At 41.0% G+C, this 15137-nt stretch overlaps 1 protein-coding gene across 1 annotated transcript in view; it reads left to right on the plus strand.

Annotated features, from left to right (window-relative positions):
- The window catches only part of tmem131l (transmembrane 131 like), a 43261-nt gene that overhangs the window by 26695 nt on the left and 1429 nt on the right, over nt 1-15137 (plus strand). The window contains exons 9-33 of the mRNA XM_037689715.1: nt 1456-1609; nt 1899-1957; nt 2040-2145; nt 2245-2347; nt 2557-2701; nt 2849-3025; nt 3109-3175; nt 3261-3384; nt 3467-3536; nt 3646-3755; nt 5731-5800; nt 5925-6055; nt 6278-6420; nt 6547-6733; nt 6891-7076; nt 7228-7377; nt 7465-7996; nt 8111-8229; nt 8375-8535; nt 8644-8850; nt 9034-9112; nt 9714-9820; nt 9915-10047; nt 13324-13376; nt 13519-13652. Of these exons, the coding sequence (XP_037545643.1) occupies nt 1456-1609; nt 1899-1957; nt 2040-2145; nt 2245-2347; nt 2557-2701; nt 2849-3025; nt 3109-3175; nt 3261-3384; nt 3467-3536; nt 3646-3755; nt 5731-5800; nt 5925-6055; nt 6278-6420; nt 6547-6733; nt 6891-7076; nt 7228-7377; nt 7465-7996; nt 8111-8229; nt 8375-8535; nt 8644-8850; nt 9034-9112; nt 9714-9820; nt 9915-10047; nt 13324-13376; nt 13519-13652 (3507 nt within the window). The remainder of the gene's footprint in view (nt 1-1455; nt 1610-1898; nt 1958-2039; nt 2146-2244; nt 2348-2556; nt 2702-2848; nt 3026-3108; nt 3176-3260; nt 3385-3466; nt 3537-3645; nt 3756-5730; nt 5801-5924; nt 6056-6277; nt 6421-6546; nt 6734-6890; nt 7077-7227; nt 7378-7464; nt 7997-8110; nt 8230-8374; nt 8536-8643; nt 8851-9033; nt 9113-9713; nt 9821-9914; nt 10048-13323; nt 13377-13518; nt 13653-15137) is intronic.

A 15137-nucleotide genomic window follows, 5' to 3' on the forward strand; every position in this document is an offset into this window, starting at 1 on the left:
TTTTTTTAAACAGTAATTGAGCAGTTTTTATCAGTTACTCTTGTGTTTGTAGTTAATCATGCTAAATGCATAACTATTTTTTTTGCCCATAAAAACAGAAGGATAGACAAAAAAAAAAAAACTGAACAGAAAACTAGTGATAACATTGGATTTTTGGTCAATATCCGATATGTTGAAACTTATTTGGCCAATAACCATTTTTTATATACTTTGTCTAAACATAGCCCTCTTATTTAGGCTTATTTGCTACAAAACTTGTGTAAGAGCTGGTGACATATATTCAGTAACAGCCATATGCATAGCACTTTAACTTATATTAAATGAAAAGTGTTAAATGTTATTTATTAGCATTAGTTATTTGCGATGCTGTCTCACTTGTGGAGGCTTGTTCCAGGTTCCTAGCTGCAGTGCGGGATCCTCTGCACTCCTGTGCATGAAGGACAGACTTTTTAAGTTCAAAGTTTTTGTCTATCCATTGTGCCGTAAGACTAATCATGCTGACGGGGCTAACACAACATCAGATGTCCGTGGTAAAACTCACCCAAATGCTATCGGCTATTAGCTTCTCCATGATGTCAGAAATGACGGCTTGTAACTCGGGTAAGGTTACGTCGGAAAAGGAAAAACATCTCAGACTGGAGATGATGTAGCGAGGCTCAGCATAGTCCAAAAATCTTCAGAATCTGACATCCTCAACAACAAAAAATAAAACTTCAACACCGCCGACATTTTGAATTTTCCTCTCCGCCGTGATCAGATCAGGTAGGTGTGCATGACGTCATCACGTTGTGCTGCGCTGCAGTCATCCTTGTCACTGGGTTGTCTTACAAAAACAGCGTCTTTTATATCTGCGAGTTATTTTGATAGAATGGCCGATGTCCGATATTGAACTTTAACGCTAATATTGCCCATTACCAATACCATGCTGATAATATTGTGTATCCCTACAAGAAACTTGAAGCAAATAAAATTTGTCTGATGCTAGAGAGAGCTGGTGATAAAATATAGACACAATCTAGTACAAGTATCTCAGATGTTTGATTGTACCATCTCATTATGTATGTATTACATACTTGTAGTAATAATAATGTTTAATAATCTCTATTGTTGACATCTGAAGAGTGTCAGGGTTTCCATAAGTTTTTCCTGTCAGTTTTCCTTTGGTTGAGGACTTGCAGGCTTGTTGCTCTTCTTCTGCACCTCTGGCTGGCAAATTGGCTTCAGTCATTTCTCTGAGCCAACACTGTTCTCCTAATGATAGCAAACAGCAACATGTCTATTACAACACTTTTGTTTTGCAGGCTTTCTCAAAAACAAGTCAGAGTTTTAAAGTGTTAACTAAGCTGTAGTCTCTATTCCTTTTAACTATATTTCTTGTGTCCTCATTAGTCTTCTCGTGTCCATCTTTCATTTTGTTTGGTGTATGACTGGTATGCCTTTCCTGTTTCTTCTCAGGGGTCCTGCCTCCAGAACGAGGAGCGCCTCAGTCTGCAGATTAATCTGTCGGCTCGTGGTGACCAGCCTGCTGACCTGGACAAACTCAAGCCGTACATCATCGAGCACATTTTGTTTGTGCTGATCGCTCCTAACGTTGGACCGGCTTCACATGGTGGGTTTCTAAGACCTCTAGTCGTCCAGTGTCTGAGAGCATCTGAGAGTATCACAGAAGCAAAGCAACCGGTCTGTTTGATGATTTAAAATTATGTTTAAGTATGAAAAATCAAACATTAAAATTTTTTTTTTTTAAATCAGCCTGAGGTCACTCTGTAGGCCACGCTCATGTTCACAGCATTTTTGTTTACAGTAAAACAAATGATCACTGAATACCAAAATATTTTTTTTGCATCGTTATACCTGGAATATGTGCATTTTTAATTAATCTGTGTTTTATCTTACAGCAGATGCAAAAATAGAAGTTTATATGTTAAATTCTGGAGGGAAGAAGCTCTACGTAAAGGTGAGAATTTCTTTTGACCTCGTTTTGTCATCGACTCAACATAAACTTATTCTTAGTTTTACAAGATGTTGTCTGTCTCCAGGACATGCAGGTGTTATCAAAAGTGGAAGCCAGCCTAAACTTTAATCAGGTTCTTCTTAAACCAGAATCAAAAAACTTCACTCAAGTGGCCACTTTAGCATGCAAAAGTAACTACTATGTTATTTTAACTCTTTTTTTTTTTTTAATAAGTAAAATGACTTTTTGTAGTTAAACAGCTCAAAGCTGATGATCTTTGTTATTATCAGGTTCATTGCCAGATCATGGACAGAAATGTACGAGTCATATCACTTTAAAAATAATGGAAAACAGGACAGCGTACAGCTTTCCTGGACTGCATATCAAACACAGGTAACATCATGTTTATTTACACTCCCTAAACTAGACGTTTTGGAGTATTCAAACTTCAAACGTTTGGCAGCAAATTTGTATTTAAACTTCTGTTTTGACAAAAATGAAAATCCCTCAGAAATTGTTAAAACAATCTTTTTTTTTTCCTAAACATGGAAAATGCATGAAGATGCTGTTTTTAATGTGGAGTCCATTTGTACTTTTTGCAGATGGACTGTTGGGGATCTGTTCAGTCTTTTTCAGGTGAGACAAAACAACACCAACCAGGTGGACCTGTGGTTCTCCAACCCTTTCCCCCTGCCTCTCACTGTGAGGAATGCCAGCCTCTCAGAGAAGCTCCAGGCTGTAGTGAAGGTAGGTCATCAGTATATTGTGTGCTGATGAAAAGCAGATACTGTGAATGTGGTGACATATTTTGTCCAGGAACACTTTACTGGTTTATCAAACCTGAAGCTGAGGCCCATCTATGACAGATAGTCTCTGCTCCCCTCTGTCTGTCAGGTTATGAACTTCAGCAGTCCACTGATGGTTCGTCAAGGCTGCTGGCGCATCTTATCCCTTCAGTTGCTCAACAAGGCTCTGCCCATGAACCAGATGTTGACTCTGAGTCTAGATACCAGTTTGGGCGCATCGCTGCACATTCCTCTATACTTCCATCCTTCCCCTTTGTCTTCCGAGGTGAAATGCCAGCTCATTTACGCAGTATTTAGATTAGATCTATAAAATCCATCAAAGGTTGATGATTTGTTGTTTGTCATCAGGTTGACGTGGTGTTTGAGGCTCAGCAAGAGTGTGGACATCATTGTCCTCTTAGGTTATCTGTAGCAGGTACAACTTTGACCTTGATACTTATTTTTGTGTAAGACAAGAGTTGACATTCTGAAGAATTTTCTCTTTTTGTTTTGTTTGCCAGGTCATTTGGAGTGGCAGCGCTCACTTCTCCCAGATTCTTTCACCTCATCTTGGGCTGTAGATAGCAAACTGGCTGCAGAGCTCTGCTCTCGATGGCAAACTACCAAAGATAAAGTGTCTTGCAGGTCAAACGTGAACCAAACCGACGTCCAAACGTTCTTTTTCTTTGTTATTCAGCATTATTAACAGAAATATTTGTCTTCTCAGGTGGCCCAGGCTTCCTGCCGAAGCCTCGTCTACTTTAGACTTTGGTGCCACTCCTGTCAATGAGAGCAAAGTGAGCAACGTGTTGTGATTGTTTACAAAATTACGTATTTAAATTTGACATATTTTGAGTTTTAGCTGTGAAATTTGTCTAAAAGAATCTATTATTCTATCATGTCTAGGTGAAGACATTCATGCTGAAGAATCCTACATCATCTGTGGTTTCTGTAGAGATTCGAATCCTCTCCCTTTACCCTTCTCCCCTTGAGGCTCTGGACCTTCTAACCAAATGGTAACACTGGCATAGCTGGTCTGATAACAGCAAATAAATCATAGGTATCCTGATGTATGCTCAATAATCCAGGTAGAAAAATCTAACAAAGTTAAGTCAGGTTCTCTGGATGGATTAAATCAAATAAAAAACTTGTTGAAAAGTTTCGTCTTTAATCCAAAAGACTTTGTCAGTGTGAGGAGCTGCACTAAACTCCGGGGCCGTTTACACGGCACGTATTTTGAGTGAATCCGCTTCTTTCTCTCTGCGGTTCTGCTGTTCATTTACACGACACCAGTGACCCCCTTCTTTGAATCCGGAGGTTTCTGAACCCACCTTCCAGAGTGGAGGTTTTTCACTGACCGCCCGCTGATAATGTAAACATCTCCCGCTGAGGCTTTGTGCTAAACCACATGCGCACACGCACGCGCGGACAGACAGCATTTCTATCAACATGACGGTGAACACAGTGCTTTCTGAACTACGACTGATGGAATATATTTTTAATCTCGTAGTTAATCTACGTCAGATTCTAGGTGCTGTGACCGACATCTGTGCTGGAAGAGACAATCTGATCCAGTTCTAATGTCGCTTTTTACAGAACGAGGCACGCGCACACATCGCGCTGCACTATAACATACTAAATGTGCTAAATAACAGTTTAATAATAATAAACAGCATTTATGTTGGTGTGAGATATACAGTATAATGATGCTCTCTGAGCTAAATGAAGCTATCTGGACATTATGTAATTCAAATTATGTGATTAAAATGATACAAAACATATTGCTTGTTACTAAAGTTGAAAATGGAAGACATCAGGTTTCATTTTGTATTTATTTATTCAACACCACAAACTGTGTCACACAAACACTGATAATTAAACTGAACACACTGTTAAAAACAAGTTGACTGTAAACTGCATTAATGAACTGGACTCTGCTCTGTTTTCATCCTGGATGTCCCACATTGTTCATCTGGCTCGTTCAGGCTGTCACTTCTTTGCTTAATGCAGCTTAAAACAAATGGATTGAATAAAAGAACTGAGGAGAATTTTAAATAAATAGTTCATTCAACATCTGTCTCTTCGACGTCCTCCTGCACTTCACCTGGGCCGAGCCTCGTTCAGAACCGCTCCGCCTGGTGGAAGGACAGCTTCTTCTTTCAGGAAAAATAAAAACTCGGTTGTTGTTGTGTGATCAAAGTAAACGCAAACAAACATTATTAAAAACGCTGATTTACCTTCTGTAAATCAGCTACTGATTATCACGGAGTAAAGTCCGACATCGTCGACTCTGTTCTGGTCCACTCAGCGACCGGTGTGGAGCTGTCAGATGAAGCGGTCCCGCTTGGCGTCAAATCTGTCGACTCTTATTCAAAATCCAGCTTTAACTTGTTGTTAGCTGAGCTTGTAGCCCAGAGGAAAGGAGTAGACCGAGGCAGCACGCATGCGCATTAGGTGAATGTACAAAATTCACAGCACCAACTAATGACCCGGCATGGTAACTACAGCAGATTCGGGAGGGCGGGGGGAGAATCCTCCGGATGCATGTAAAACACAAAATCCGTCCGTGTCAACGCGGATCTTTTCCTCTAATTAACATACGAAAAAAAACTACATTTCCCCCCATCATGTCCGTGTAAATAGGGCCTCAGTCTTATAAATGGCTCCTTCTCAAAGTGGATCAACCAGTTTGCCAGAACTAGCTGTTCACATGATAAAGGAGGACCATCATGGTCACTTGCTATTTACAGAGAGCTGAGTGATACTAGTAATAACAGCATTGTAAGAATGTGCTGTTATTGCTAGTTATTGCTATTGTTTCCTCTTTTGGATAAAAGACCAAATGTGTTGACAGGTTTTTTTTTATTTTAATTTTTTTTTAATTCTTTGAATCTGTCCAGAGGACCTGACTTAACTTTGTTAGATAAATCAAATAGGGTGGTTTCGTACTCATTTTTCAACACATCTGAAGTTTTGTTGTTTGTCTGGCAGGTTTAATATCAGCTCCTTCTCTGTCAACATTAGCACAACAGAGTTTTCTCTGTTGGCTTCTCCTCACAAGGTAAACATGAAAGCAGTCTATGACTCATTTGTGTTTACAAATCTTTATTTTGTTTTATTTATTTTTTCAGTTTTACTCTGTTTCCTTTTATAATAGCATTTTCTTGCTGTTTTCTGGCCTACAGGCCGGTGAAAATGTAGCAGCGTCAGGAGAAGGCGTCCTGCATCTGCTGCTCCAACCCTGGGAGAGCAGAGAGGTTGCTGTGGCCTTCACCCCCTCTGCACACAAACCTGTTACCACCATTCTAATAATCAGGTACTAATTCACTTTTGAATAATTGGTCACGTGCACTAGGTTTGTTCACATTACCTGCAGAAAATGTTGGACACTTGCTACTTTGTACATTTTATTAAATTCTATTTTGATATGTCTCCAAAAGAACAAAAAGTTTATTAGAAATATTTCAAGCGTGGCTTTAGTTCTAAATGTCTGTTTAATAATGTATGTAATGTCTGTATGTGAATCTTTGTTTTCCAGGAACAACTTGACAGTGTTCGACATGATGACTGTCCAAGGCTACGGGGCCAAAGAGCTGCTGAGAGTTGGAGGGAAACTTCCCGGCCCCGGAACATCCCTGCGCTTCAATGTTCCTCAGTCGACTTTAATGGAATGTCGTGATGGTGAGATTACTGCTTAATTTTAATATAATGTATATAATATTAATGAATGCTAGTATTTCTCCTATTGTTAATATAAATATGTTAGGAATGTTCCAAGTGAGTAATACTAGTGTTTGTCACTGACAGGTCTGCGCACCAGTAAGCCTTTGTTTGCCATTAGAAAGAGTTTTAAGGTGGAGAATGCAGGAGAGCTTCCTCTGACTGTCATGTCCATGAACATAAATGGTTACAAGTGTCAGGGATTTGGCTTTGAGGTGCTGCAGTGTCGTTCCTTCAGCATCGAGCGCAACACTTCCTCTGAGATCACCATTGCGTAAGAAGAATTTTAATTCCATCATTTCTTATTTATTTAGTACTTCAGCTTTCCCTCAGTCTTTCCCGTGCTGTGTCCTTTTTATATCTCTTTTGTCCAGTTAATCACTTGGTTTTCTTTGTTTATGGTCTTTTTTTTTTTTCTCATCTGTTTTCAGGTTCACTCCAGACTTCACTTCATCCTGGGTGATTCGGGACCTCACCCTGGTGACATCACGCGGCACCGCTTTCCCCTTTACTCTGAACGTAACGTTGCCCCACCACATGTTACCACTCTGTGCTCAGGTGGTTCCCGGCCCCAGCTGGGAGGAAACCTTTTGGATCTTCACCCTCATTTTTACATGGTTGGTGTGGATATCTTGAATATTAATTGCTTGTTGTTTAAAAAAATTAGATGATTTTCTTTTTTTTTATGTTCACAGAAAACGTTTCACGGCTTATTTTTTCTTTAAACGCTTCAATCTTTTATGAACTTCTCATGTTGTATTTCTGCAGCTTCTCCTTGGTGGGTGTGTGTCTGATGGCCTTCCATCAGGCGCAGTACATCCTCACAGAGTTCTCATCGCCCAGCATCAGGAGCAATCACAACCCTGTTCTGTCCCAAGACAACAGCGCAGTCAATAATATCACACCCAATGGAATGAAGTATGTTCTAGGTTTTATATGTTAAAACATAACATTTTTGGTGTTAAAATACTCAAAAATGCCATGTTTTGTGCTTAATGTCGGCAGTAAAATAAAGGGTAGCTGTAAGACGTATATGGACACCTGTCACACGTCTGATAAAAAGGGGCGTGGCTCCTCATCTTTGGCCAGCCCGGCCCCTCGCTCTCAATCCTCAAAGAAAGGATCCTCGACCACTCCTTCTCAACAACAGCAAAAGAAACGCAAAGTTTCGCTCTATTACACCAAGTACAAGCCCAGCTCATCCCCAGCTGCAGCTGTGGATGAAGAGCAGGATGATGTGACGCCTGAAAGTCCTGTCACCCCAGACCCCTGCATCAGCAACCAAACAGCTTACCTCACCGAGCTGAATAAAAACACATCCACGGACTGTAAAGAAGACCTTCAGGGCACGGTTGAAGATGGGATGTCAGCAGCAGCTATGTTTCCCATGGAAACGCATGCTGGTTTCCCTGGTGATATCACACTGGGTCCTGGACCCAGACCAGGCTTGTTAATCTGCAGTCCTGTGGAGAGAAGCTGCTCTGTGCTTCACTCAGACAAGACCAACTCTGAGAAAAGGGACAGTTCTGAGCTGGAGGTACGAATGCAAAAACACTAAGAAACTACTTAAACCACTACTTTAATTAGTTCAGATGACAAAAAAAAGATGAAACGCTTTGTAAAAAGTCTGAGTCTGTTTATTTTTTTACAGGTGCAATATGGAGAAGATGTCAAAACTCAGAAAAAGAAAGCACTTAATACAGAAGGTGGCACTGCAACAGAAAATAATAAGGGAAAAAGGAGTCGCAGGAAGGCAGAAAATGTGTTGAGGTGACTGTAACACTAGTTCATATGTTGATAATAACTTTATATCTTTAACATCTTTTATTTGGCCATTTAATAAACTAAGAACTTCTATTAAATCAAAGCTCCAAGTGAATACAAGCTCTTTTTTTATGCATTTATTTCTCTGTAGTGCTCCTGAACAAAAAGTTCCAGAGAGGGAGAAAGAGCCTGACTGGAAAACTGGGGGCCGCAACATAAATGGAAACCGCAGCAGGAGCCACTGCTGCAATGGCTTCAAGGCAGACGTGCTAAAACCTGTACAGAACGTAGAGAACCCCCTCAAACAGAATGGTGGGGGCTTTAATCTAATGCACTGCAGAGTGTGATGGATTTAAAGTGACTGGTAACAGAAAGACCCTCTTTAGTTTGATGTCACTGACCTTTTCTCATTTCTGGCAGGTGTGTGTCCAGCTCGCAGTCGCAGAAAAGTCACATCAGATCGGCGTGCAGGGGGCGTGTGCGAGTCAAGTTCGGACTCTGGCAGCTCGTCGGGTAGCGTGAGGGCAAGCAGAGGCAGCTGGGGGAGCTGGAGCAGCGCGAGCAGCATGGAGGGAGACAAGGAGCACAGCGCTCGAACACACACCGGCTCTACCTCATCTAGAAAAAGTACAAAGCACCAACAAACCACTTTCCCACTGAAAACCTGTTTCTGTATGCAGTCGGTCTCAAAGTGTTCCTCAGTTTGATAAACGTTCGTCCTCTAGATCAGAGGTTATTATAAATTTATAACAGGTTATATTATATTTGTGTGGTGGTTTGACATTATTTTTCTTGTTTTGTTTTTTCCAGGAGACTCCATGCAGTTCACTGTGTACCCCTCAGAAAGAGACTGCTACCAGACTATGAATAATAATTACAAGGTTTCAAGGTATTTTAGCATTTAAACACGTATTTACTGAAAAGTTTGCAGGTTTTCCAAAACACATTTTTTAAAGGATTTTTTTAAGGAGTTGCAACTTGTTTTTTTTTAGTACAAAAGTGTTTCAGGTTTTAAATCTCCTACAAACATGCATAAACTTTTAGTCATTTAATGTCTATAATAAATTAAATAATGTGGTTACCTTTGACCGTCCGGTGGTTTTACTTAAGAAAGTTATGACTCCAAGATTCGATGTGCGTCTAAATACATTGGAAAATTACTCCAGTTTAAACAGAGAAAAATAGATATTTTAATTTTGCACAGAAACTATTTTTACCCACCTTTTGTTTAGAGCATTATTACAAGGATTGTTTTACAGCAGAAATTTGATTTTAAATTCAAATAAATATGTGTTGAGCAAAACTTAACAGTTACTGGTAGTATCTTCAGCACCAAAACAATTAAAAAGATTAATTACCAGGAAGATGATGCAACAAAGTCAGCATGCCTCTCTTACAAATCTATTTTTATTTAACCAGTTTGTCAAGGACACATAGCAGCTTTTTAAAATGGAGAACGCTGTTGATGTTTTATTTTTTTTATTTTTCAGCACAAACAGCGTGTACAATGAAGAGATGTGCCAAAGCTCAGACCCCACACCTTCCAGTTTTGTCCCAAGTTTTGCCGATGTTGCTGCAGGAATGGACAGGAATATGGGTAAAAACAAGCAGAAACTGGATTAACCCTGAAAAATACTCTTCTTTTTTCCCCTCCTCCAATTTCTAATGGGAGTTGTTCTGCGCTCCCTCAGATCCGACATGTCAGTATGTGTCTGAAGACACATGGTCAGCACCGTCCATCCCCCTCACCAATGAGTTCAGATACAACACGACCGAAGCTCTGCCCTACATACCTCAACCAGCAGCCAGCGGCTCCTACAACGGGTGGGTGTTCGAGAACATGAAGAACGTGTTCTTTGTTTTCTGTGATTAATGTTAACATTTCAGATAAACCAAATTTAAATTCATGACTTGAACACATTTATTTTGGTAAGTATTTATCATTTTGTAGAAGAGCACGTCTACAACATGAAAAATATAACGTTAAAAATAATTTACTTAAAGTTCATTTCCACCAGAGTTTCCTACATTACTGAATCTTGACTATTACTGCTAATGTAAAATAATAATCTTAACATCTGCTGTAATAAACTCCCTGAATTACTGGACTGTTTTGAGCATAGCCGGAGCTTATTTGAATATTCAGGGCCTGGAAATGTTTAGAGACTGTGTGGGACAGTATCAAGTTCTGTAAATGTGACTGTGATGAAAATATTTAGGTTTTCCCAAACCAGAAACCCAGGACAGCCAGTCAGGTCTGCACACGCCTTAAAGCGCACGGTCCAGCTTTCAGCTCAGGTGACGGAGCTCTTTACAGTGCTGCTTGAGCTGACCTGAAAAGAGGACTTTAAAAAGCATGGAGGCCTCTGTATCCAATTGTCCCCCTCTTACAATGCTGTTGTTGCTAGTATCACACAGCCTTCTGTGAATAGCAAGTGGCTATCAGGGCACTAGTGATCGGTCATTAAGCTGGTGGTCCTCCTTCATCATGTGAACAGCTAGTCAACAACAAACTGGTTGATCCACTGTGAGAAGGGGCTATTTATAAGACTGAGTATATTACATACAACGGAGCTTTAGGGCCATGTTAAGAAAGAAATTAACATAAAAAGCCATAAAATTACAAGAATAAAGTCGTACGAGGCTTCTTTTTTTTTTTTTTGCAGCTCGTGTTTTTTTTTTTACGAGTCTGATCCACAACTCAACCTGTCAATCAATCCAGGAGGCGTGTCAGCAAATGACCAATCCAAAGCCAAATGAGTTGTAATATAATGCGAACTCTGACACATAAAGCAGGTTTTACTGCATTTTAACTGTGGTAAAATGAAGAATGTTGTGCATCATGTTGAGTTATACTTTGGTATTGGTTTTACAAACAAGGAGATAGTTAATCTGTTAGCACATCAGCATCAGATTATTATCAGCATCAGGACTCTGAACCTGTTTACAGTAAGGTGGTACGCTCTGATGGGCTGCAGCGCAGCTCTCTGCAGGTAAGAAGCATTTAGCTTCAGATTGGTCATTTGCTGACACGCCTACTGGATTGACAGATTGCGTCGTAGATCCGACTCAGGGAAGAAAAAAAAGCGTCTTACAACTTTATTCTCATCAGTGTTTCCCCTACCATTATACAAGCCCCATCAACAGAATCGAGCGCCCCGTCTACTGAACCCCACCCCCCACCCCAAACCACCTGTCGGCACTGACGTAACGCTAAACTAGCGGCTCGCAATGCAGGTGTGCTAGCTAAAAAACTGAAGGCAACCTCTTCCTTCATGCTGAACCCTCACGCTGAACGCACCCCTGCCACTCAAAAACTGTCAGTACAAACACTGCACGGCTCAGATGTGTGTCTGTCTCTCATCCACCCCCACCCCCCCCAAAAAACCCAAAAACTGTCTGTTCATACAGCGCGCGGCTGGAATGTGTGTCTGTCTCTCCTCTCACACACCCTGCTCTAAAACTGTTGGTGCAAACAGCGTGCGGCTGTCTCTGTGTCCCCCACCCCCACTCTGTTGGTTTAAACAGCACGTTTAGGACGTATCTCCGTCCGTCCGTCTCCCCCGGACAAAAATCACGGACGAGATGAGCGCCCCGCCATGGCAAGTTACCTAGGGGGAACAAATGGAAGCTCATAATACTACAACTTTATTCTCGTAATTTTATGGCTTTAAATTATTTTTCTTAACGTGGCCCTAAAGCTCCGTCGTAATTACAGCTCCTCAGACTGAAGAAGTCTTTTAGATTAAAGACAAAGCATTTCAACAGTTTATTTTTCATTTATTTATTTTTGAATCTGTCCAGAGTACCTGACTTAACTTTGTTAGATTTTGCTACCTGGATTATTGAGCATGCGTCAGGATATTCTTTAGGTTATAGCGTCCCCTATCACTCAATGTCAAATCTGATTCACTAACTCAGATTTGCATTCTCCTGCCTCTGCTAGTTTGGACCCCTAAGTGAAACTTCTTCAACTACATAGTAGAAGTCCATTTTTAAATGTTATTTCAATATATTTTTGGATTTATTCAACACAATCACCCTGGACATTCTGACAACCAAACAGGACACTTTGCACCCCCCTTCCCCTGTCACAAATGCTTCAATAAAGGATTTTTTTTAACCAGTCGACCTTCAACTGTTGAGATTTTGTACGCACTTCCCCTCTATATGTACTCTGAGCCCTGGTTCCCCTTAGGGCTGCATGAAGAGTCCCCTCCTTTACTGTCTTTACACCCATGGTGCAGTCTGACCCATAAAAACACCATCGTCGTCAAATCTGTTGAGGACAGACACTAAATTGGTTGGACTCGTTCTAAAGGCAGCATACATCAGGAGGTCCTGAAGTTAACAGCCTGTTGCTCAGGGAGTAATTTGGCTCTGAACACAGCAAAACAACTGACTCGACCACCACCCGTCCACATCTTCAAGCTCCTTGTTATCCTTGTTTTTGTTGATCTCTCTTGGACAAACCAAACCACAGCTGTTATGAAGGCCCAGCAGAGACTAAACTTCCTGAGGAGTCTCAAGAAGAACAACCGGGATAGAAAACTGCTTCTGAATTTCTGCAGTTCCTTCATTACGAGTCTGCTGACTGACCGTGTTGCTATCTGGTACAGGAGCTGCACTGAGGCAGGCAGGAGGACACTACAGAGTATTAAAACATCTGCAGATACAGTTGTTGGTTGCCTCTCTCTTTCCTGATGAATATTTACGCCTGCTGCCTCTGAAAGAAATGAACTTGCCAAGGACAGCACACCCCCCCTGGGTTTTATCTGTTTGACCTGCTGTCCTCTGGCAGGCGCAACAGGTGCTTCAAAGCAAAGACAAATTCGTTTAACTCTTGAATGGTTTTAAATTGCGTTCTATGGTGTTTTATGTTTTACATTATGTATATATAGTGGTTTAGAGTATTTGCTCTTGCATCAATTTCAATGTGACATACAGTGATAATAAAGACATCCTTCTTCTAAAGTAAATGTTGCATCTACTTTTTCATTATTTGGTTAATGTCCTGCTCGTGTTTCAGCAGTGTTTGTTTATTATGTTCCAGTTTTCTTCCTCTGTTGAAGCTGTTTGAATGTTTGCTTTTCTCCGCAGGTTCCCTTGGAGCAGTGCCAACAGTCACTGCAACAGTCCGTGCTGCTACGTAGGTACGTAGTCATCATGTGGCGTTTCCAATCTGTCGTTTTGATGAAAAGAAAATTGAACATTTCAGTCCATTTAACTTCTTTTGGAAATGTTCTTGAGATTTCCTGTGTTTCAGTTCTCAGCATGTTTGTTGTAATTTTCCAGGTAATGGACAATTTCTAAGTGCTTTTCCTAAAAAAGAGGGCCACATGGGACATGTCAGTCAAAGAAGCTGGACCGAGGAGCAGCCTCAGGAATCTCCCACAACCTGGAACACTGCATCCTGCGTGGGCAGCAAGGTGACTCCTCATTAAACCCCAAAATATCCAACTGCGTTAACGTTGCAGCTAAACTTTATTTTTTTTATTATACACCCATCAAAACACAGACATATTATAGTCCAAGGTCACAATCAAGGTCAAAGTTCATACAAGCTCTTTGCTTGTTCAAGCCATTGCCATTGATTGTTGTATATTAGTTTGTCAATGGGCATATAATGGGCACATATATACTGTATATATGTGTGTGTATGTGTGTGTATATATATTATATATATATAATCATCATTTTATTTAAAAAGTGCCTTTCAAGACACCCAAGGACACTTTACAGTATGAAACATATCAGAAAGATTGTGTAAAAACAAACAAGCACGGTGCAAAGATCAACAGGAATAAATTGAAATATAAAATGTATAAAGAATATAAAATGCATACAGCAAAGTTAAGGATAAGCGAGTCTAAAGAGATGTTTTCAGAGCAGTCTTGAATAGAGAAAGAGAGATGGTGTTTCGTAAGTCAGGGGCAGAGCAGGTGAAGGCCCTGCTCCCCATGGTGGAGAGGCAGGCAGAGGGTACATGGAGGTGTAGTGAAGAGGAGGATCTGAGAGAGCGAGAGGGGATGGAGATGTGTAGGAGGTCAGATAGGTACGGAGGGGCAAGGTTGTGGATAGCTTTGAAAGTGAGAAGAAGAATTTTGAAGACGATGAGTGATTTAACCGGGAGCCAGTGGAGCTGCTGCAGGACTGGAGGGATGTGGTTATAGGAGGAGGTTTGAGTGATGACACGGGCAGCTGAGTTCTGGACCATTTGCAGCTTCTGGAGAGATTTGTTGGGGAGGCCATAAAGAAGGGAGTTGCGGTAGTCAATCCGAGAAGTCACAAGACTGTGCACAAGGATGACTGTGGAGCGGGGTGTGAGAGAAGGGTGGAGACGGTTAATATTTCAGAGATGGAAATAGGCAGACCGAGTGACATTGTTGATGTGTGAAGTGAAGGAGAGAGTGGTGTCAAGGATGACACCAAAACTCTTGACCTGAGGCGAGGGAGATAGCAGAGAGTTGTTGAGGGGGATGAGAAGATGTTCTGATTTTGAAAGAGTTTTTGGTACAGACAAGAATGATTTCTGTTTTGTCACTGTTTAGTTGTAGGAAATTGTTAGAAAACCAATGATTTAGCTCATTGAGACAGTCGGTGAGGATAGAGGGTGGTTGGGTGGAGTTTGGTATTGTTGACAAGTAAAGCTGTGTCATCAGCATAACAGTGGAAATGGACACCAAATTTGCGGAAGATGTGACCTAGAGGAAGGAGGTAAATGATGAAGAGGAGGGGTCCGAGGACAGAGCCTTGGGGGACACCCGTGGAGACGGGGGAAGACTGGGAATGAAAGAATTTAAGCTGAATGAATTGAGTGCAGTCAGAGAGATAAGATTTGAACCAGTCTAACGGAGTAACTGAGATGCCAATGGAGGTTAGTCTGTTGAGGAGGATAGAATGACAGATTGTGT

Source organism: Nematolebias whitei, chromosome 16 (assembly GCF_014905685.2).
Source record: "Nematolebias whitei isolate Nwh7 chromosome 16, NemWhi1, whole genome shotgun sequence".
Classification (NCBI taxonomy): Eukaryota; Metazoa; Chordata; class Actinopteri; order Cyprinodontiformes; family Rivulidae; genus Nematolebias; species Nematolebias whitei.